Source organism: Lepidochelys kempii, chromosome 7 (genome assembly GCF_965140285.1).
Source record: "Lepidochelys kempii isolate rLepKem1 chromosome 7, rLepKem1.hap1, whole genome shotgun sequence".
In the NCBI taxonomy this organism is placed as follows: Eukaryota; Metazoa; Chordata; order Testudines; family Cheloniidae; genus Lepidochelys; species Lepidochelys kempii.
Genome location: NC_136386.1, coordinates 34,396,956 through 34,420,044, shown reverse-complemented (window position 1 = coordinate 34,420,044; position 23,089 = coordinate 34,396,956). Strand labels below are relative to the sequence as shown.

General features: G+C 43.3%; 1 protein-coding gene across 4 annotated transcripts in view; it reads right to left on the bottom strand.

The window, feature by feature from the left end:
- FAM120A (family with sequence similarity 120 member A) overlaps nt 1-23,089 on the bottom strand; it is a 117,869-nt gene that overhangs the window by 5,263 nt on the left and 89,517 nt on the right. For 2 of the 4 annotated variants that reach the window (XM_073352160.2, XM_073352159.2), the window contains 6 exons: nt 21,082-21,196; nt 13,268-13,477; nt 11,995-12,178; nt 10,104-10,241; nt 8,128-8,269; nt 502-598 (listed from right to left, as the gene is read on the bottom strand). In XM_073352160.2, coding sequence (XP_073208261.1) covers nt 502-598; nt 8,128-8,269; nt 10,104-10,241; nt 11,995-12,178; nt 13,268-13,477; nt 21,082-21,196 — 886 coding nt within the window. The remainder of the gene's footprint in view (nt 1-501; nt 599-8,127; nt 8,270-10,103; nt 10,242-11,994; nt 12,179-13,267; nt 13,478-21,081; nt 21,197-23,089) is intronic. The other 2 variants (XM_073352163.2, XM_073352162.2) reach the window with 2 other exon arrangements.

Here is a 23,089-nt window from a genome sequence, read left to right as displayed (position 1 = left end):
TAGAATCCTAGCACTACTTGTTGGTTTGGGTTTTTTTTGTTTTTTGTTTTTTTTAAAAGGAATTGGGGGGCCAGAATGAAAGTGAACAAAAACTGGGGGAGTTGGCCGTGGGGAATATAAAATACCAATTTGTTTCAACTTAATATTTCTCCTTAGTGTTTGCTCACTGATTTCAGTTAAGGTCCCACATCCCTCCCCTACAGCTGATCAGGATTGTCCATATGGGACCCATATTCTTCATTGCAGGGTGCATTTTTCTCCTCTAATCAGATAACTAAAGCTTGCTTCTGAATGAGATGGAACAACACTGGGAGAACTGTCATCACTGTCCATATGGTTTATTGTTTCAGTGACCAGTATATACCATGGTAGCTACAAGAAGCACTCTATCCTGCCCTTCTCCCACGAGCTGTCAGCAGCAAGTCCTACTGGCCTAGGGAGCCTGTGACCACACTAGCCTGTAAACCAGAGTTATGGAAGTAAATCACACCACTTTATTACCTGAATTGCTCCCTGGTTTTTATAACCTCTCCCATAGTACCTTCCACCTCTTCCAAATGTTCTTATCACTGGAGTGGAAATAACTCCTCTAGGACGCCTATGTGTATTAAAGAAAAACAAACAACAAATGCATTTAAATTTTGTTTAAAAATACCTTAAACTAAATAGAATAAAGGGTTTTTTTGCTAATGCCATCTAATTATTATAGAAAAGTTTCACTCCCTCCCCATCCCAAGAAACAACCTGATTAATCATTCAGTGTTTTAAGATTTTTACTACTTGTGAGAGTGCAAAGTCTATGATTTGTGTTTCTAAAATCTTGTTTTCCTAGCAATAAAATGGCTATTTCACAATTTCACTTCAGAACAAGCAATGGAGAAGTACTTTCAAACTCTATGGAAATGCTTTAAATTCTTATCTAGTTATCCTTAAAATTCCTTTAAAATACGTATCAAATTTTCCATCAGTGGCTAGCATACATACTAAAAGCCTGGCAAAAGACAGCCATTCTGGACTATTTATTTATATTCATAAGACCATTCTTTCCACTGAATAATACTTCCCACCCACAATGTGCAAATATGATTCAACAATGCAAAGCTACTGCAATATTAAAGCTGGTCAGTGATTTAAGTGCTTATGAAATGGAAGGAGTGGCTTGAACCATGCCTAGTCCAGGCAGACACCGTACAAGCTTATCAACACAGTTCTGCTACACTCTCTTAATTATGACTTATCGTTTTGGAACACTCTTGAGCAGAGCTCCAGTCACACCAAATCATATAGCAGGGTTTCAAGTTATCTAAATGAGGATTAGATGAGAGCCCACAGATTTTAATTTGCCCTTCATTACAAATTTTGAACCCAGGTTCCAGGGGTGGAAGACCCACCTACAACCCACATTTATGCTTTACAGTAAGCAATTACATAAAAAAAACTTAATGTACTCTACCACGATGTCAGGACTTTCATTTTCAGTATTGGATCTAACAGCAACAGGACTGCTCTGACTTTACTCCAAGTACATATATCAAAACCAATGGGCCAGAGCCTTAGGCCTGGCCCAGAACAGGAATGAGAAATAGGATAGCCAAGTCAGGTCCACAGGAGCAACTTAGAATCAAAGAATTATAGGGTTAGAAGGGACCACAAGGGTCATCTTGTCAAACCCCCTGCCAAGATGCAGCATCTGTTGGGTCTAACTCATCTAAGACAGATGGCTTTCTAAGCCTCCTTTAGAAAACCTCCAGCGAAGGAGCTTCCACAATGTCCCTAGTAGGTCAGAGCAGTCTCAGGGCTGTTCTATGCTGTGCTGGCTGCACCAGCCCCCACTGAGCCATTCCAGCAACTAGTGATTTCTGCAGCTCGGCATCCATGCCTCCTTTCCCGCATAGCTGGCTCTACACAACCTGAGGATTCCCCTATGCCAGGAGGGTCCCAAAGTAGCTGATTTTGCTAGCTTTAAGGCTGCTTTGTGCTGCCAGACTGGGACAAAGCAGTCAAAGGAGGAGCCAAGTTCCGATCCAATGTTTCCACTTATTCCACTCCTACAATTTGTTGTCATCTTTGCTGTGTTATGTCTAATTTAGATTGAATCACCTCAAGTGCCAACCCCAGTCTCTGTATGCACATCCACAATGCAATAAGAAGTAATAAATAATGAAATTAGAAGGAAACCAAAAGAGGAAATGAATACTTTACACATCTGACCACTCTTATTTTAATCTGGTATGCATTTTTAAACCAATTTACAAAGAAAACAAGACAGACCCATCCCATTTACTAATTATATTTAGGATGAAGTGACTGTGACCTCTAGATAGTTCAAAAATAGGATTTTGCAATTCAGATTTCACATCTCAATGGATACTGATGGATCAAAGTTAATGAAAGTGAGTTGGTCACACTTAACGGTATGGAGAAGACTGAAAATCAGTAGATTGCGTAGATAAGCCATTTGAGAATTAAGTTGCAAGGAGTCAAGAGAGAACAATGAAGGTAAGCCTGGACTTGAACTGCCCTCTGTTAAGAGGGAGGAGATGAGAAAGTGAGGTGAATTAAGTGACAAAGCATGGACAATGTTGTCCCTGTCCCCTGTTTTCAGTGCAGAGTAACTTTTCCTCTTTGGTACCAAATCAAATCCACAGATGAAGTCCTCAATCATTCACACACCTGTTTTGAGAGGACTCTGACACCAGGGTGTATTTCCTGTCAGCCTTTATGTGGACTGCCACTTTCCGGTGAATGACAGTTTTCCCCCCCTCTGAATGATCCATTTTTAGTAGCTCTACATACAGAGAGGTGAGCTTCCATTATGATTTGGCTGGAAAAGAGCGCGTCTGACATTGCAAAGAATTTTGGTTTTTGGAGGTGGTAACAAGTCTCCCAAAATAAACTGCCTACCCAAACATAGCATCTTTAGTTCATCCTCTCTCTGGCAAGCTATTACCAGAGAGTGTCTTTACATCTCTTTTCCATCTAGGTACTGCTGGAAAGGATTACATCCTTGCAGCAATTCGACTGCTCCCCCCGACACAGTGAGATCCCTATTAAGGATGTCAGTTTAGCATCCTGATTATAGGTGTCTGGGTGCTAGTGATTGTGCATTTGCTTTGCTTCTTCTAGTACCCAGAATATGGAAGGGCTCCTCTCCAATGCAAACGAGTGAAGTGAATTACTTAGACGAGCAGACGCACAGTGGGTATGTGAGGGTGCCTTCAAAGAACTAATGGTAATGCCCTAGCCACTACATATCATAATTATATGCACAGATATTCTGATCTTGGACCCCGCCCCCTTGACTGTGGCAATATACATCACCAGAACTCTTCCACAAGCAGTGTTGTCATCAAAAGTACTATATTTAGCTTACACCAGGGTATTGAACTCATTCTATGGATAGGGCCAGATTCCCCTTTTAATTAATGCCCATTATTGCCTGCACTAGCCAAGAAACGGGGAAACACCTAGGGAACCATTTACAACGGACAAGAGAAGCTGGAATATAAGATGAGGGAAAAAGTAAATTGTACATGGACTGTGCATGATCAGAGGATGGTGTACAGGGATTGGTTCCTACAACATAACCAAGCCAATCCCAAAACATGTGATACAGTGTATAGTAAATGCAACATAACGTATAAATGTATACAAAGAAAGAGGTTTTCTGTGTAACTTTGGATATGTAGTATGCCCTATACCTACTCCTTATGCCTGAGTCTGATCAACTCAGTATTGCTTTGCTGCATGAAAAATAAAAATACCTAAGTGATAAAATCTGGAGTCAAATGGCGTTCTTGGGAAGCCAAGTGGAAAGAAGTCTCAGAGGAAATCTCAACATATAAAGTTGGATGACACTTGTCTGGAATAGGTAAAACTAACCTCAGCGACAAGACTGAAATAAACCCAAAATCCATACTTCTGGAGTAGATTAAGTAGATATCCCTAACTGTAAGGGTCACTATCTAACCGTAAGGAAAATAATATTTAAACCCTTTTAATGCCAAGTATGAAATTAAGTCAATGTGTTCTAAAAAAGTGTGTAGTATGTAAAAGAATACATGCTATACCAAGTAAAAGCAGCCTTATGTGATACGGAGCAAGAAAACCTGCTCTCCTATCACCATAAAAAAGTGATATATTTAGTGCAGAAAAGGTAACACCAGAGGGTGCAGGCTAAAAAAATTAACAGGGGTCCAATAACAAAGATAAATGTAAAAGCACTGCAACCCACGCAATGTTTTTCCTACTCAAATACTGCTTCAAGGCAATACAAGGTCTGAAAAGTCCCAAATGTGTAGGGCTCTTTGCACCTGGGGGACTCTTACATGGGTAGGTGTAAGATCTTACAGACAAAGTTGCCAGCATCTGGGTTCACTCTGGGGGAATAGTATCCAAATTGCACAGTACGACTGAAATACTGAGACTTTGATAAAGTAAAAACTGCCTATGCTGGTAATAACAAGTATTGTGTAACAGCTGAAATGGATTACTTCTGGTAGGACCCAGGGAATGTTATTTAAATTGGACTATGTTCTGTTTCACATCTAAATTTCCTGTGGTAATAAATGAAAAAAAAATATATTTTGTACCAGTTTTTTATAATGTAATTAAAATAAAAGCAAAGTTAAAATTACAAAAGAATGTTTTAAAGGCAGAGCAAGCTTATAATGTAAAATTACACCCTGATAGGCTATACTATAAAAGGGAAGCTTGCACTCACTCCCTGGTTCATACTTTAGTTTAATGATAGTCCAAATAATTACAACTACTCTGGTCTTAATATGTTGTTGAGTAATAAACTTACAAAAGGACAAAAAACAGGAATATAATGCAAATAAAACAAAGAAGAAAAGGAAAAGAAGTGGAATATACGCCTAGCCTGACATGAGTAACTGGACATAGATGAGGCCTTATTTCTTGGGAGACAGTATTAGGGAGGTAAATGGCTCAGCAGGCTGGAAACGGAATGTCTGTGCTAACTATACTCCTGGGGGAATTCTGCGCCACTGTGCACGCACAGCATTTATGTCCCCTGCAGATTTTTTTGCTTCCCTACGGAAAAATGACTTTCTGACAGGGAAGCAAAGGGAAGCCACAAGAGCAGTCATGTAACCCTCCCCAGCAGTATATTTTGGGTGCCTGGGGCAGACGGCGGAGAGGTAAATCACTGTGGGGCAGGACCGGGGAAGACCCGGCTAGTGGCTCCTACCCTGCGCCAGGCTCAGCTGCTAGTCTCGGCTAGGCTGGAGAGGACGGGACTTCTTCTTCTCCTGTATGGCATCCTGGGCCAGGTCAGACTCACCCCCAGATTTCTCCTCCAGCTGCAGGAATCTCTGCGAACTCCTTCCCCCCCAAATACCCTTCCTGCACCCCTCACTCCTCAGCTGCAGGGGGAGGGATGTCGGTACTGGGAGCTGCTCCCCCATCTGCCCAACCCCTGGGCATCCAGACCCCCCCGCCAAGCCTCACCTCCTCCCCCAATGAGCCCCACTCCCTATGCGCCTGGACCATTCCGACGAGCCACATGCACCCGGATCCGACCCCCACTGAGCTCCATTCCCCCAGCATATGGACCCCCCACACCCAGACCTCCCTGCCAAGCTCTATCCCCCCCCCACCCAGGTCGTAACCCCCGTGCTGAGCCCCAACCAACTTGACTTGGACCTCCATTACTGTTGCACCCAGAACTCCCCAATAAGCCCCTGTGCATCCAGATCCCCACTGAGACACCTGCACCCAGATTGCCCCACACAGAACACTCTCAACCCACACCTGAATCCCCCCGCACTAAGTCCTCCACACTCGGATCCTGACTTGCTGAGCCTGCCTGCCTGCACCTGGCACGGAGGGGCTGGGCCCTGGGTGTTTCTGGGGCAGGTCCGGTCCTTGCGCAGTGTAAGGGTTGGGTGCAGCCTCACTGCTGAATCCGTGTCCCAGGGTGAGAGAGCTGCACAGGGATCTCCCACTTCTGTGCAGCCAGTGGCCTGTGCTCCCCAATGCCATGCTGGAGCCTCCACATTTATTTGACAAATAAAATTTGCAGAATTTTAAAATATTGTCTGCAGAATTTTAAATTTTTTGGCACGACATTTTTTAATTTTTGGCACAGAATGTATAGGAGTATAACTAAGACAGGTAAATGGGTCAATGAACTAAGAGACAGAAAGCCTCCACTAGCCAACAAAGGGGGAACACCCAGGGAACCATTTACGATGGACAAGATAGGCCTGGAATGTAAGATAAGGTAAAAAGTAAGTAGTGTGCGGACAGAGCATGGTGTACAGGGATTAATTCCTACAAAGTAACCCAGCCAATCTCAAAACATGATGCAGTGTATAGTAAATGTAATGTGTAAATGTATATAAAGGAAGAGGTTTTCTGTGCAACTTCGGATGTGTGGTACGCTCTATGCTTGAGTCTGGTCAACTCAGCATCACTTTGCTGCATGCCACATAAAAATACCTGAAGTGTCAATACCCAGCGTTGAACTGAGTTCTTGGGAAGCCATGTGGAAAGAGGTGTCGGAGGGAGTCTCAATTACTGTGAGATAAATTTATATCTACATACTGTCCTCATTTTAAAGCTCAACTCCCAGTGAAGCCCATGGGATTGTTTGTACAAAGAAGCAGCGTAGAACACATCTTTATGTATATCTAAATCTGCTCCCTTTAGTACCACTATTATTTCTGCCCTTTATTTTTCTTCCTTCCTTCCCCAACTTCTTTTCTGTTTGCCTCCCTCTTGCCTGTCACTGTTTCTCTTCTTGTCTTCCCCTCTGCATTTCCCTCCCTGCATCAACTTCCAGTTCTTTCTTTATCTATTCAAGGGCTTCACTTCCACCCACTTCCCTATTCTGGCCAATAAAATGATCAGCAATGAAATAGTCAATGATGACATTAAAAAGTTAGCATTGAGATTTATAGCTTATATCTCAACTAGATTAATGCGGAGAGGGGAAATCATGCCTCCCAGACTCATTGTTTCTGGCTACCCGCAGACCCAGGAAGACATGGCAGTATTTTCATTCACTTCACATTTGGGGGGCTACCTTCAAAACCTATGAGGCTATGAACTTTTCTTTAAAAATGAAAGCTTAGATTTTGCATGATCTAATAACGTCATGCAGGCCACAAACGCATCAAGTGAGGCCAGATGTGTCCTACGTGCTAGGTGTTTGATATTGTTTTGTAAACGGTGGAGAAGAGTGAGGATGAGGTTACTATATAAGAAATATATTAATACACCTATTTTACTCTGCTCCTTTGAAACTACACCTGATTGCAAGTAATTATAGACACAAAATATATTAATTTCCTGTTAACTTTTGGGGTTTAAAGTGTTTGTGTAGTGCCTAGCACAATGGAGCTGAATCCCAATTAAGTTTGCTAAACGCTACTATAACACAAACAATGATCATAAATCTCTGGGAACAAATATCAGCCTTTTTTTTTTTTTCAAATCAAGCCATATCAAGCCTATTTTGCAAAGGTCCTGGTTTTCAGAACTGCAGCATATCCATAGCACCAGATGAAATCAATAGGAACTGAGGGTGCTTAATGTTCTCTTAACCTAGTTTTTTGTGTGTAATAATCATGTATTTTCCCCCATCACCGTAGTGTCTGGGCATCATTAAGCCTTTTAAACTCCACATTGAGGTGTTTCCCCCTCCTCCTCTAGTACTACATAATAAAATTACTCATCAATTTATCAGACCAGTAAGTAAATATTTTACTATTATAAAAAAATATAGAATGCGGGAATGGATTTGGTTGGCTCAAATAAGTTCCTCATGTTCTTGTAACTGAAATGCTATTGAGTCATATCCTGGTACAGTACCCGTGAAATGTATGTAATTAGATTCAGAATGAGAGATTTTTGTGCACAGAAACGTTTTAATTTATCTGAACTACTGAGAAAGAACATGTTAAAATTAACATACAAGTGCTCTTGAACTCCTGAGTAATGGCATTACTGTTACCTAGTCCACTCCACACACAAGTCCGAAAGAAATGTAATCATAATACTTTATGCAAGGTCTCTGTCACCTCATTTCCCATCCTGGATTCTCTAGTGCACTGAATCACTGAATTATGTTAAGAACAGTTTCTGCGGTATTGCACTTACCCTCTTGCTGGTCCTCCAACAGAAACCACCTGTAGAGGAAATGGCCCTCTACCGCCACGTCCACGTCTGCTTCCAGCCCAATGGCCGACGACAGTGCCAGCTATTTCAAGTTTCCCTCCCTGAGAAGGAATAGGTTGGACTCCTGCACATAAACGCAAAACCAAAAATTGTTCTTTACAGTCATAAAATCAAAGTTATTAGTGAATGGAAAAATACGCTCCGTCAATCTTCATTACACAAAGAACTTCCTTTTCTGATACTGTGAAACTAATTTTCATGATGATGTGAACGTTTAAAGAAATTAGAGCTAAAATTGGAATCTAGAATTCCTTTATTAAAATAAACGAATTAGGAATTAAAAAATAAATACTCTTATGTGACTTCTTCAGTTTCAGTAATTTAAAACAATGTTTAGATAGATACTGAGAGTCTGAAGAGAAATTTTGAAAAATATGTAAGGATTTTTTTTAAACAAGGTAGTAACATGAGTAACAGAGAAGGAATTATTTTTAGATTCTCTTGACCTAGATTTACTACTGTACTTTCATCAGCATGATACACAAGAAAGGGCATTAAAAAATTACTAACGTTGGACTATGTTATAGAAATAGCATTTGAGTTGACTTAATTGTAAACACTATTTTTACCCTCCTTTTACAGAAGCAAAAACCTTAGTATCCAAACAAACAGAGAATATCAGTGTCACTGACATTCAAAATTTGCATTTTTATACCTAATGGCCTTAAAAATTAATGCTAGATCAGGGCATAACATATTTCCAGAAATCAAGGTAAGCACACTAGAGCTAGATGTTACTGGTAAGACCATCAGCAATGAAAGGGTTAAAAATGATGGCACTTATGCAGATGATGTTTGTTTTTAAAAGGTTAATACGCTTAAAAACGACAGCCCTGGTTAATGCAGATGGTTCATACTTCTCTGTACAATTCTCTCAGCTTTAATTGTGTACTGTGTACACTGGCAAGGTTGTTTTTGCCATAGAGTGTTAGAAATATTTGCTTGTTTTTTTTAAATAGAAGCGTAGATGCTAGAGCAGTGGTTCCCGAACTTGTTCCGCCGCTTGTGCAGGGAAAGCCCCTAGCAGGCCGCACCGGTTTGTTTACCTGCCGCGTCCACAGGTTCGGCCGATCCCGGCTCCCAGTGGCTGCAGTTCAATGCTCCAGGCCAATAGGAGCTGCTGGAAGTGGCGACCAGTACGTCCCTCAGCCCGCGCCGCTTCCAGCAGCTCCCATTGGCCTGGAGCAGCGAACCGCGGCCACTGGGAAACGCGATCAGCCGAACCTGTGGATGTGGCAGGTAAACAAACCGACGCAGTCAGCCAGAGGTTTTCCCTGCACAAGCGGAGGAACAAGTTTGGGAACCACAGTGCTAGAGAATACAGCTAGGTATATAGGAAACCTGTAGCCCAAGTAACTGGAATTCATGGATTTCTACTGTCACCTTTTACAGAAGAGAAAAACAATGGACAAAGAAATCTAACACTTTTATTAACTTAGGCCAGAAATCCAGACTTTGACATGAGGCACCAATGAAGGATGGATTAACAGTAACACAAATACAAGAACTTCTACTGTGTCACTTTTTCAAGATGCCTTTTTGCTCTCCAATTTTAGAAAATCTTTAACGTATCCAAGCAAAGCTGAGTTTGTTATAACATATCCTAACATTATGAAGCACAAAAGACAGAATTTCTACTTAAATGTTAAAGCATTTTTATATTTGAACAAGAATGTAACAGGCAGACTGGCACAGAGACCAGGTTGCCACAGGGACTTAGGGAAAAGATTGCAGTAGAGTACAGCAGTCAATGAGTGAGTTCACAGCAACCTACAAAAGTGACAGCTGGAGACAGTTAGGGAGACAGGAAAATTGCAGCCAGTGGAAAGCCCGAGACCAGACTGTGAAGTGAAAAGCTGTTGCCAGAAGCTCTAAGAAAAGGGGTTTGGCATAATTACCGCCCTGAAACTTGCTAGTCCTGTTGTTGTCATTGCCAGAGAAGGCTCCGGAGTGTCCTGCTGCTGCTGCCACCCGGAAGGCCCGGTAAGCGCCTGTTGCTACTGTTTCCCCATAAGGGCCTCCAAAGCCACAGACTCCTGTTAGACCCAGGGTAAAGAAAGACAGGGGAAAAGCTGTGAGGGGGCCGGGTATATGGGAATTCCCTGAAAGATAAGCTGCTGCCATGTTCCTTTTAGAGCCACAGTGACTACTGCCATTCAACACATAAGGCAGGAGAAAGGCTGCTGCTTCAGCAGCCAGAGGGATTAGAGCCACATGGGAGACCTACTGCGCAGCCAGATCAGAGGCTGATGAAACACAGGAGCAACTCACCATCAGTTAGAGCAGAGGTGGGCAAACTGTGGCCCGCGGGCCACATCCTGCCCGGCCTTTGAGCTTCCGGCCGGGGAGGCTAGCCCCCGGCCCCTTCCCTGCTGTCCCTCCTCCCCCGCAATCTCAGCTTGCCGTGCTGCCAGCGCTCTGGGTGGGGGCTGCGAGCTCCTGCCAGGCAGCGCAGCGGCGTGGCTGGCTCCAGCCGGGTGGTGTGGCTGCCAGACATGCTGATCTGAGAGGCACGGTAAGGGGGCAGGGAGGTTAGATAAGGGGCGGGGGTCCCTGGGTGCAGTCGGGGGACAGTTGGGTGGGGCGGAGGTTTGGGGGGGAGGGATGGATAGGTGTGGGAGTCCCGGGGGGCCTGTCAGGGGACAGAGGTGTGGCTAGGGGTCGGGGCAGTCAGGGGACAGGGAGGGTTGGATAGGGGGTGGGGTCCGGGGGGGCAGTTAGGGGCAGGGGGTTCCGGGAGGGGGTGGTCAGGGGACAAGGAGCAGGGGGGGTTGGATGGGTCAGGGGTTCTGAGGGGGGCAGTCAGGGGGCGAGAACTGAGAGGGGGCGGATAGGGGACAGGCTGTTTGGGGAGGCACAGCCTTCCCTACCCGGCCCTCCATTCAGTTTTGGAACCCCAATATGGCTCTCAGGCCAAAAAGTTCACCCACCCCTGAGTTAGAGGGTCCTATCCAGAGTAACTTCAACCTTGGCCTATGTGTCTCCTAGCTACTAAGTATAACCCTTTATTTGGGTAGGAAATATACTTGTGAATCTGGAGGTCTGAACCTCCAGTGCATAAGTTAACATGCTTACAAGTTTTGAGGCAGCAAGCCTTCATGATAACACTTGCCACACACACACACAAAAAAAACCACCAACAACAAAAAAACCAAAACCTATTAAACTTCCTGACTATTAAATATAAATTTGTATGTAGCCCTTTGTGTGTGGGGCTGCTGCTATGAGGAAGGGAAACAAATCGAGAATGGCGTGATCATTCAGTCATCTCCTGTGCTTACCCTAGGACATGCCTCTGTTTAAATGAAAGTACCAAAAATTAAATTTAAAATGTGGGTGCAGGCGTGGTCTTCAGCCCTAACAGCTACCTTGTTCCCTTCATAAATTAAGCCATTCATTCATACTCTACACTTATAAATGTGAACATTTTAAAGTAAGGCAGTTTTATCATTTGTACTTTTCCTATCCTCTTATGCGGATTTATTCCTCTTTTTCCCTCCACATACAAACAATAGCCTCTAAGGCATTTTGCACTGGCACAGCTACTTACAATCTTGAAGGAAACAAGTGGTATTACTACAGGCTCCTCAGTTACTAGGGCACAGCCAATAAAAATTATGTTTCCAGCAACAGACATGCTGGACCATAATCTGACCATTTATTTTACTGCACTACTGCTATGAAGTTGGGCTGATGATCAGAACACAATCTTGGAATGTGAATGACATGGCAGTATTTATTTCATACCAGTTTGAATCCATGTACATGTACTGTCAACTACTCACTTACCAGAAAAGCCTCTCCCCCTGCCCTGAGGTGGTGGGACTGGCCCAAAGTGCCGAGGATACATAGAAGCTGGATAGAAAGGCATGGCAGGTGGAGGTGGGAAAGGGAGTGGATGATTCTGCCTAGAGAAATTTAATCCTTCTAGAATGCTCTGACGCATCTTTTCAACCTTGGCAGCCTGCTCAGCCTGCAAGTAAACAAAAGTGCACAAAATAAATGTTAAAATCTTGTATTTGTGCTATGCAAATTCTGCTTATCAACCTGACTGTAGGAATACTAAATTTAGACTGGTGTTGGGACACACCCATATTTCTTAATAAAGCTAGCTTTTAATGGATAAATCACAATTTGCTATAGTGGGTAACAATCTACTATCACATTTCACTGATTCACAAGAAATCCCCATATTCAAGTTAATACAGTAGTCTAGAATCAATTTTCCAACTGTCAGAAACAAATACAGCCAAATGGTAGTCTTACCAACTCTTCCCTCTCAGGATCGCCCAGGAAGTCAAAAAAGGGGATGAGCATTTATTATACTATGCACTCTACTGCAATATTTCCTCTTCCTTGAAAAGGAAATACTGAAGTAAAATTAACAACCATGAGCAGTCACTTGGGAATTCCCTGAAATATACCACTTGGTGATATTTTGTAATACTCATATATTGTTTATTTTTTAAACTTCTGTTTTCTGTAAGAAATTAAGGGTTTTTGAAAGTAGGTGTTGTAAGCCCAACTTCACTCTTTTCAATTCTGTGTCAAATAAATCAGGTACTGGATTTTGTTTGTTTGCAAAAGCAGTGTTAGCATAGCCCTTTTTGACAGCATTGCCATCTTGATGCAAAACAAGATGCTACCGCTGAGAAGAAACAGAGATAGCTGCCAGCTCTGCTTGATTTGCTCATTACCTGGAGAATGTACAAGATTTCAATTTCCGGATATGTATCTTACATATGTATGCATAATAGTCTTTTGATAATTTGAATTCATGTACATCCTCAAAGTAACTAGTGAATCCTTGAGTTTGTTTACTGAGATTACAGGACAGAGGAAAAATGAAGTCATTCTACTTCCTTCAAAGTCTATTAAAATAAAAATGCCATTTCTCCCCAAGAGAAGCCCTAATAATTAAGGTCCATTTCCCATCCCCAAAGATATCTACATTCCAGATAGAAAGACCACTCTCTTAAAACAACAACTGCCAGATAAACTGCATTAGACACTAAAGAAAACTCAGAACACATGAAAAAACTGCATTTCAGAAACTACCTACCTGACCATCACAGAGGTCAATGAGAGGAACTTTCTCCCGGCTTGCTTTGATGAGCTTGGTCTGAAACAGTTTCCCATCAAAATACATCCATGGACAGCAGTGCTCCCATGGGATTGGCTGTCCACAAGCATCATTTGCAAAGAGTGCCATATCCACACCACTCATAAACAAAGCGGACAGCTGAATTCCTCGGGGATCCAGATTCTCAATCTTTAAGGAAAATGAAATTTCAGTTGAACATAGGGAAAGTACCAGATAAATTAATAACCTGGAATTCTATGCCAATTATTTTCATGTCTACTTTGACAAGAGACTTGTTAAGAGCCTGATTTTCAATAAGTGGACTTATTTGTGAGCAACTTTGTACATAAAACCATCTGTGTGTGCAGGTACTGGAGTCTGCTACCTGTACATCCAAAATAACAATGCTCAAGGAGGCTGGGTTGTCACCCCTATAAAAATAAAGACACAAAGGCATACAAACACAAGCAAAGAAAGGAATTAAAATTATTAGATTTTTTTGGTTATGGACCAGTGCCAAATCTCACTACGAAGTCAGGGAGCCAGTGAAAATTTAAAGGAAATCATATGAATCACCCTAGAAACTAACGTGTACTGCTGGGAATCTTTTACCTTTCTAACTATATATAGCAAGTGACTCCAGATCTAGGAGCTCATGAGCTACTAAACCTTAAATTCACATCATTCTGATTAACAGCTTGCTTTCCTATCACACGAACTTAAAATATGACATAATTTTTTGCAGCCATTGCGTTAAGCACTCCTAGAGAACTGCTTTAAAATCCATGCAAAACCATTTAGTTGTAAGCTTGGCATTCGGCTTCCAAATGGCATAGAGCAGTGGTTTTCAACCTTTTTTTTTTTTTTGAGACCTCCTACAAATTTTTGAATGCAAGTGTGGACCCCTTTGGAAATCCTAGACATAATCTGCAGACCCCAAGGGTCCGCGGAGCCCAGGTCAAAAATCACTGGCATAAAGCACAAAATCTTCAGCTCTAGTGATTACTGAGATATTTCTCACTAAAATCATGCTGGAAACAGCCAGGAAGAAAAACAAGAATAGCAAGAACAACAGTTTTCATGTCCAATGACCTGCCAGTTCCAAAGCTAGAAATACTTTGACAGACCGCTACAAATGTTCCAGAGCAAGTAAGGATTGCTTCCAGATCAGCACTCCAAAAGAAAACATGTGATCTCAAATAATGCAAGTTTATATTTCATATTTTAATATTTATTCATGAGTCATGACAAGTACATGAGCTACAGAAATGGCATTTAATGAAGAGAAGAATAAAAACTCATGTTTGTTGTAGTGTGATAGCTGTGTTGGTCCCAGGATATGAGATACACAAGGTAGGTGAAGGTTAACGAATAAAAGATATTACATCACCTACCTTATGTCTCTAATAAAATTCATGCCAAAGTAAAACCCAAATCTTGGTGGGAGAGGGAAGGGGTCATGTGACTGAAATTAGAAGAAGGCAGCCTTAAATATGCTCTGTGCTGATTTAATGATTGGTAGCAATCATATAATTTTTTATTTTTTTTCACAGTAGGACAAAGACAGCACTGTTCACTTATGCTGTCAAGGAAGGATCTCCACTGTGAGATTTAAAGTAATGTTTCCATGCTACCGACAACTGAGAAGCTGCTCTCTGAATTCACCACATCCCTGGGAGAAAAGTTACATCTTCAAATAGCGTTGGGCTTGCTTAACTAGAAGTATTTAAAAGAGCTAGAAGTCAAGCGCAGGTTAAGAAATATCAGTGCTATTCTCCTATCTTCTCCCAAAATGAGAAGAAATTAACAATGATTTTTTAAATTTCCTATGGTGATTGTAATTATTTGGACAGTCATGTAGGAGACCTCCCCCGACCCCACATACACACTAAAGAAACGTTTTTGTTTAAAGAACTGAATTTTGAAGTGAGCACATAGATCAGAATCCAGCTTCCATTTACCTACTCTTCGTGCTCTGGTGTTAAAAGAAGTTGACAGTTAAGTCCACAACAAAAGCAATGTACTGAACTCTACCATAATTTCCTGTTTAACAAAGTATGTCATTTGGTAATTGTGATTATCCATGTGTGATCAAGCCCCATACCACTTACATGTAGTGTAATTCTAAACCCATTTTGACAGAAGTTATGGTAGTTTGAATTAGATTACAGTGGTTTCTAATGAAACTCTGAAAATACTCATACTGCTATAAATTGCACCGGAGCTGAACTAGCCAATGGATTGAGGAAAGAGGAATAAAACCATCCGTGTCTCCCGCACCTCCCCAGATCCTGTGCTAAGAGCATCTCAGCTGAACCCCTAGGTTTGGGGCTTAAGTGTATAAATCTTACAAGGCACACACTACAGTTTACTGCTGCGTTAAGAGCACCCAAAACAACATGCATTATGCAGCCAATTACATAAATTTTTCAGACAGTCTTGGAACATGTTACAACAAACAAAGGTTAAGAGATTTTCCTGACATTCTCTGCTCTGATTATGTTTGCACTTAATATTGTTTAAACTGTAGATAGCAAAAAATATTTTGATGTTTTCGGTGTATCTTCTGTGGTTTACTGCTGGAAACTCTCAGGAGTGCTCAACTTTTAAGATTTCATTTTTTAATGTTTCGGTTCTGAAACATTGCATTTTTCCCCCTCTGTCCTACTTCCATTGCAAAAGAATTTCTATTAGCTCTAGGTTGCCATCTTAGAAAAATTGTGTCAGCATCTGTAGCATTTGGAAAAGCAGTCTTGTATCATTAGAAAAACAAATTTTATTAATGAAGAGTTGGAGCTATAATGGGTTTCTGACAGTGAAATAACAGACTGGTTGAGGGATAAGAGGAGATAATGGAAAGAAAATAAGGAGCATTTATTTTCAGTGTGTAAACAAGAGAACTCTTACTCCTGGGAGAATTCTGTGCCACTGCGCGTGTATGGAATTCATGTCCCCTGCAGATTTCTTTGCTTCCCTGCAGAAAAATGACTTTCTAACATGGATGCAAAGGGAAGCTGCAAGAGTAACTATGCACCACTCCCTAGCTGTGCAGGTACATCATTTCAGACACCCAGAGCAACCAGCAGAGAGGTAAATCACTGCAGGGCTGGGGACACCTAGAAGCAGGAGAGGACGGGACTTCCTCTTCCCCTGCAAGGAGTGGCTGGCGCTGTGTCAGATCCACCCCCAGAAACCTCCCCCAGCTGCAGGAAGCTCAGCATCCTCCCCGCTTCCTGCCCCCATCGCTCCTCAGCTGCAAGGGAAGGGGTCTCTGTACAGGGAGCTGCTCCCCCATCTGCCCAACCCCTGTGCATCCGGACCTCCGATACCCCGACGCCCCTGCCAAGCCTCACCCTGTACACCCAACCCCGCCCCATCCCTCCATACCCAAACCCCACCCCATGGAACTTCAACCCCTGCATCAGAAGCCCCCCTGCACCCAGACCCCTGCCTTTGGACCCCCACCCCTGCACCCAGGCCACCCCCCACTGAGCCCCCTGTACTCAAACCCCCACCCTGACAAGCCCCACTCCCTTAAGCCCCCCAGATCTAGACCCTCACACCACTGACCCCCAACTAGCTGCACCCTGACCCCCACCAAGCCCCACTCCCTCCACCCAGACCCCTCTGCTGAGCCCCAACCATTCACCTGGAAGCCCCTACAGAGTCCCATTGTCCCTGCACCTGGAACCCCCCCCCACTCCAAATGAGACTTGGTGCATCCAGATCCCTCCACACTTACATCCCCCACTGAGAGTTGCCTGCACACAGATTGTCCCACACAGAATCCTCTCACCCCACACCTGGATCCCCCCACACCAAGCCCCTCCACACTTGGATCCTGCCTGGTTGAGCCTGCCTGCCCCTGTCACAGAGGGACAGGGCCCCAGGGTGCTTCTGAGGTAGGCCCAGGCCTTGTGCTGTGTCAGGGTCGGGTGCAGCCTCACCACTGAATCCGTGCCTTGGGGCTGGGGAGGCTGCAGGGTGATTTCCCATTTTCGTGCAGCCAGTGGCTTGTGCCATGCTGGAGCCTCTGCATTTATTTATTGACAAATAAAGCTTGCAGAATTTTGCAGAATTTAAAAATATTGTGTGCAGAATTTTTAATTTTTTGGCACAGAATGCCCTCAGGAGTAAACTCTGTCTGTTCAGTTGACACGTGAAGATGTCAATCCTTTCCTGGAAATATTTGCCTGGTCTCTGCCAATCATTTTTCTCAGACATGAAAAAATGTATTCTCTTCTGGAATTCTTTTGCTGAAACCTTTGTGTCCTTCACAGTGTGGTTTCCTCCTCTACCCACTGAAATTGGAGACAACAGCAAGACTGTTTACTTTGTTAACACACGCAAAACAAAATCTGCAGAGGACTTTATGTCTACATTGTTGGGTTATGAGAATGTGAGGAATGAAGACCAAGTTATTGCCTTGCAGATTTCCTCATATGCCACATCCCACCTTTTGGCCATAAAGTTGCCTTTTGAGTTTTCATCAATACCTACAAGTAAGGTTGCCCAGTTAGCTTTGTGAGACCCCTGATCCATGCTACCACTGAGACTTTGTATAGCTTTCCCCCCGCAGCCTGCTGCAGGATAAAGTACTTGTGTTGACTTCTGTAGGCCTCAGACATGTGCAAATATATTTTGACCGTACTTCTAAACATGTAGGGTGTCTCGCTCAAGGGATGTTCTTGATTTGGACAAAAGCTATGTGTTTTCCTGGAGAGATGTGCACTGCCTCTCTGATGTTGCAAAAGATAGTTATCCTTTGGTCTGACTACTGAGTCAGCACCGTTAACCACCTTATCCTGAAGGAAGGTGACATACTATACTTCAATGGTTAAAGCATTTATTTAAAAACTTTCCTTAAAAAGACGACAACCACAACTGAATGTGAGAAAATACAGAGACACTGATCTCAGCAACAGTCCTGAATTAATCAGTTCAGGCTCCACATGGGCAACTGTGAATGATAGGAGAACTTAGTGATGCTGCTTTCAGGAATCTAGTATGTTGCTTTTTAGCAATCAGTGAAGAACTTCTGCAAATGATCCCATTTGCAATGGCTGAAACAGGATTCTTGAGAACTTGTGCTTTGAGAGCGACCGATGAGCTGTCCTGTAAGAACCCAGCATGTGCTCATTTTGGCTGACTGCATTCTGTCCTAGGTCTCATTATCTCCTTTCTTCTGGTAATTAAAAGTTTACGAGAAAAATGACAATGAAGAATCTCTCTTCCTCATTTCCTTTTGGATATATATATACTATATATATTTTTAGTCTGGGCTTTTCAGGCATCCTTGGGCTGCAAGGATCCTGGAAAGTGATTTATTCTCTCCATCTGCTGAATAACAATCCAAATAAGATTCTGATCTAGACTCAGGATTATTTTCTTCCACATTATCGTTTATGGGATTTATTAGCTCTTTTATGCTTAAAATGTGGGATTCACTGGGGTCAACTGATTTGGTTTTCTTGTATGCATCTCCTTAAGCAACTTCTTTTTACGGCTGGATGATAGTTAGAGGATCCTTCCTGAAACGAGTGGGAGAAATAGGAGATGTCATCTTTAAGATGACATCTGACTTGCTTAAAGGATCGGACAGAGAGAATACACAGCTGGGGGCTACCAGTAAACACAGGCAGGTAAGGCTCTAGCAAGATATAGCCTGCTTGACACCATAGGAAAACATACAGACAATGCATGATCTCTGCAGCACTCCCACTGGCTGGATCCTGGTGGCAGGAGGAAACACGATGCATCTACCTTTCTGAGCCTAGATAGTTGAAATCTAGGTGAGCTGCATCTGCTCCAGCTACTAGGGAGAGCAATGCCACAGGCTGTTGCTTCTCCCTGCTCTCTGCAGTGTCTTCTTCTAACTGTGGATCTCAGCTTGGGAAAAATAGATGTTTTTGCTGTCTGCCCATTCAGTTCAGTACAGCACATGCTCACACACTGGCTTGGAGCAATCATCTTCAAGTAGGAAGACAGTCCTCTCTGGCTTGGTTGGGATCTACTTCTTATATGGGGACTCTGGAAGACTACATACAACTATTACTTTAGTGTGAGGCCGCAGAAGCGGAACCCTTCCTGTTCCTTCTCCCCATCGGCCATCTTCCAACAACATAAAGAAGACTAAGTGAGTTGCTTCAGGTCACCAACTCCCTGCCCCATGCTAAAGTTTTCTTTCGTTTTCATTAAGCAGAGTGCTGGATGGGCTCAGGATCCAGCTGTCTGTTATGAATACAGGACTAAACCCTGCCATTTTCTCCATTCTGGGGCACAGAATTCTGGAGAGGGGTTCTAGGAGGGTGCCACTGTGAAGACAGACTGACTTACAAAGGTCTCTCCCACGCCTTAACTCCCTCCACACACCCACACCTGCACCCCAACTCCCCGCCCCAGGTCGGAACCCCCTCCTTCACCCAAACTCCCTCCCGGAGCCCGCACCCCAAACCTCCTCCCGCACTCCAACCCCCTGCCCCAGCCCTGAGCCTGCTCCCGCACTCCAAATCCCTTGACCCCATCCTGGATCCCTCTTTTGCATCCCAACCCCCCCAGCCTCCCCCAGAGCCTGCACCCCCAGCTGGAGCCCTCAACCCCTCCCACACCCCAACCCCCGGCCCCAGTCTGGAGCCCTCTCCCGCACCCTGAACCCCTCATTTCTGGCCACACCCTGGAGCCTAGAGGAAGCCATGAGCCTCCGTGCCCCCTGCGGGGCTGGAGCTGCGAGTGCCGGCTCGCCTTGCTGCGGGGTAAAGCCCCAAGTCTCCACACTCCCCCACAGGGCTGTGTGTGGCCTGCGACTGACTGATTTTTCTGTGGGTCAGTGGCCCCTGACAGAAAAAAGGCTTCCCACCCCTGGGATAGTTAGCTATGTTTACTTCATAATATATAATTGTATCTAGAAAGATAAGCATCTTTGCTAAAGTCTTTTAAAAGTATGCAAGTTAATATTTATGGAACACAATCAATGCTGGAAGACTGCTTCCCCCACCTCTTTATTTATGCTTTTAAGTCTACATAAACTTCTTTGTGTTTCTCCACTCAAAATAAATGCTACAAGGATCTTTTGGCCCTAAACAAAGAAATCCATTTATTTAAATCAACAAGATGATGATTCAAGAGCAACCTCACCAGAAGGAAAATAGGTCTGTTCAGAAATAGATTTCTGGTTTAAGCTTTCAAAGGGCTATCATAAAATAGTAAGAATAAAATCTCACCAAAAAAAACCCCTCTAAAATTTTATTTTCATAACATAAACAATACACTATAACTGAGTGAGTACCAGTCTTTGCTGCACTTAAAAAGTTTGCATTTCACAGACTAAGTGACCTATATACATTGAATGGACATCCCAGATTTTTAAAGATATTTAGGCATTACGGTGCTCAGTGTTGCAACATCTGTTTTAGGAGCCTAAAATCCCACTGACTTTCAGGTGCCTAAATCCTTTTTGAAAATGAGAAATAGGCTCCTAAATCGGTTAGACATTGTCACTTCCCAGTGTCTTTTTCTTCTTCATCTTTCTATCAAGATATTTACTACTTCTAAGAACTGAATAAGCGATGGAAAGAATACTTTAAAGAGCCGTACAATATTCAGAACACAGTAGATGAAATGATCCTGGAGAAGCTTCCCAGCACAAACAAGGCACAGTGGATACCTAAATCACTTTTTAAAAAAGTGGGCCTTAATGCTTAATGTCTTTAGAGACAAACATCACTTGCTCAACGTTAATATTATGGATCAGTTGGGTAGATTTCTCTAATGAAGGAAGTTGGATTAAGAATTACCTTAAGTTCCTGTAGCTGGTCAGGTTCATAGAGTTTTGGAGACAACGCTTGAGAAAGGAACGCATCAAGTTCCTGGCGACGAAGTATACGGATCCCTGGCCACTGCACCATATACCTACAGCAAAGGCAAACAAAGAACAGTTAATAACCTTTCTGTAACTGCTGTTCTTCACAATATGTTGCATATGTCCATTCCATGTAGGTGTCTGTGGACTCCAATGCACAGTTGGAGAGTTTTTATCCTTTTATCCTGAGTGCCCTCTGCTGTCTTGTGCACATTACACAGGCATAAAGGACTGAGCCACCCCAAGGATCCCCTCAACTCCTTCCTACCGGAATGACTCTGATAGAAATGGGAATGAACAAGTGCAAGGCATCTTAAAGAACTACTGAAAGATTAGTAATCTTTTTTCCTTCTTTGAGGGATTGCACATGTCCACTCCACTGTAGGTGGGATCAGAATCCATTTGAACAAAAAGACTGGTGGAGCACTTGTCCAAATTTAGCTTTGCCTCTAGATTGCTAAGATTGCACAGTGAGAGGCAAACATGTGACACTCTGACCAGGTTGCTGCCTTGCAAATGTCCAATATTGGCACATGAGCCAGAAGAAATGCCTCAAAGGCCACTTGGGATCTAGTTGAATGACCCAATACTCTATCCAGCAGCTCTGCATTAACCCATTGCTAACATAAGCGAATACAACTGGATATCCATGCCTAAATCCTCTGTGTAGAAACTCTGTCTGCAAATGCAACAAACAATTGAGATGAAAATCTAAATGGCTTAGTCCACTCCACATAAAGCACTAATCTCTTCTGCCTTCTGGAGTGAGCAGTGACTTCTCTCTCTCATTACTGTGAGGCTTTGGGAAGGACGGCAAGTAAAACTGCCTAGTTGATGTGAAAAGAGGAGACCACTTGTGCAAGGAACCTTGGATAGGGATGAAAGTAGACATTCTCTGCATAAAAAAATCATATATAGAAGATGTGATACTAACACCCTCAACTCCCCTACTCTCCTGGCCAACGTAATGGCTACTCAAAATACTACTTTCACTGAAAGGTGTAATATAGACTAGCAGGTCACTAAAGGCTGAAAGTGGGGATCCATCAACTTCAAGACTAAATTCAGGCTTCACGGCGGAATAGGGCTCTGTACATGTGGAAACATCCTGTCCAAGCCCTTTAAAAATCTTACAACCATCGGTCTGGAAAAAAGAGAACGGTTATCCACAGGAGAGTGAAACACAGATACAGCTGCTAGGTGTACCCTAATTGAGCTAATCCTTGATGTTTCAGATACAAAAGACAGTCCAGCACTTGCTGAATAGAAGCAAGAACTGGGGAGACTCCTTTCAGCCTCAACCAGACAGAAAACCTCTTCTACTTAGCTAGTTGTCATCCTCGATGGTTTTCTACTATTCAGCAGTACCTCCTGCACCTCTCTGGAGCAGGACTCCTTGGCTGACATCGGTAGAGAAGTCTCCAGACCATCATGTGAAGATCCTGGAGGTTGGGGTGAAGGAGGCAACCACAATTCTGCAAGGCTAGGGCAGCATGAAGCGGGAGTAACGGACGGGGACTGACAGAGGTCCGAGAGCTGTGAAAGCCAGTGTTGACAGGACCACACTAACACAATGAGTGTAAGACTGGCCTTGTCCTGTTTCACCTTGCACAGAACTCTGGCAGAACAGGGACGGGGCAAAAGCATATAACAGACCATCTGACCACAGCAGCGGAAAAGCATCAGTCAGTGAACGTGGGGTTCGACCTGCTCTGGTGACATTTTGTGTTGCCCTTTGTTGCAAACAGATCCACTTAAGGAGTTCCCCAGACCTGGAAAATGGACCTTGCTATGTCTGGGCGAAGGGACCACTGCTGGTGATTGATGAACAACCTGCTTAGGCAGCCTGCCAGTGTGTTCTGAGCCTCTTGGAGGTGGGCCTCCTTCAGAAGTAGAGAGTTGCTGACACAGAAGTCCCAGAGTAGTAGACAGCTCTCAACCTG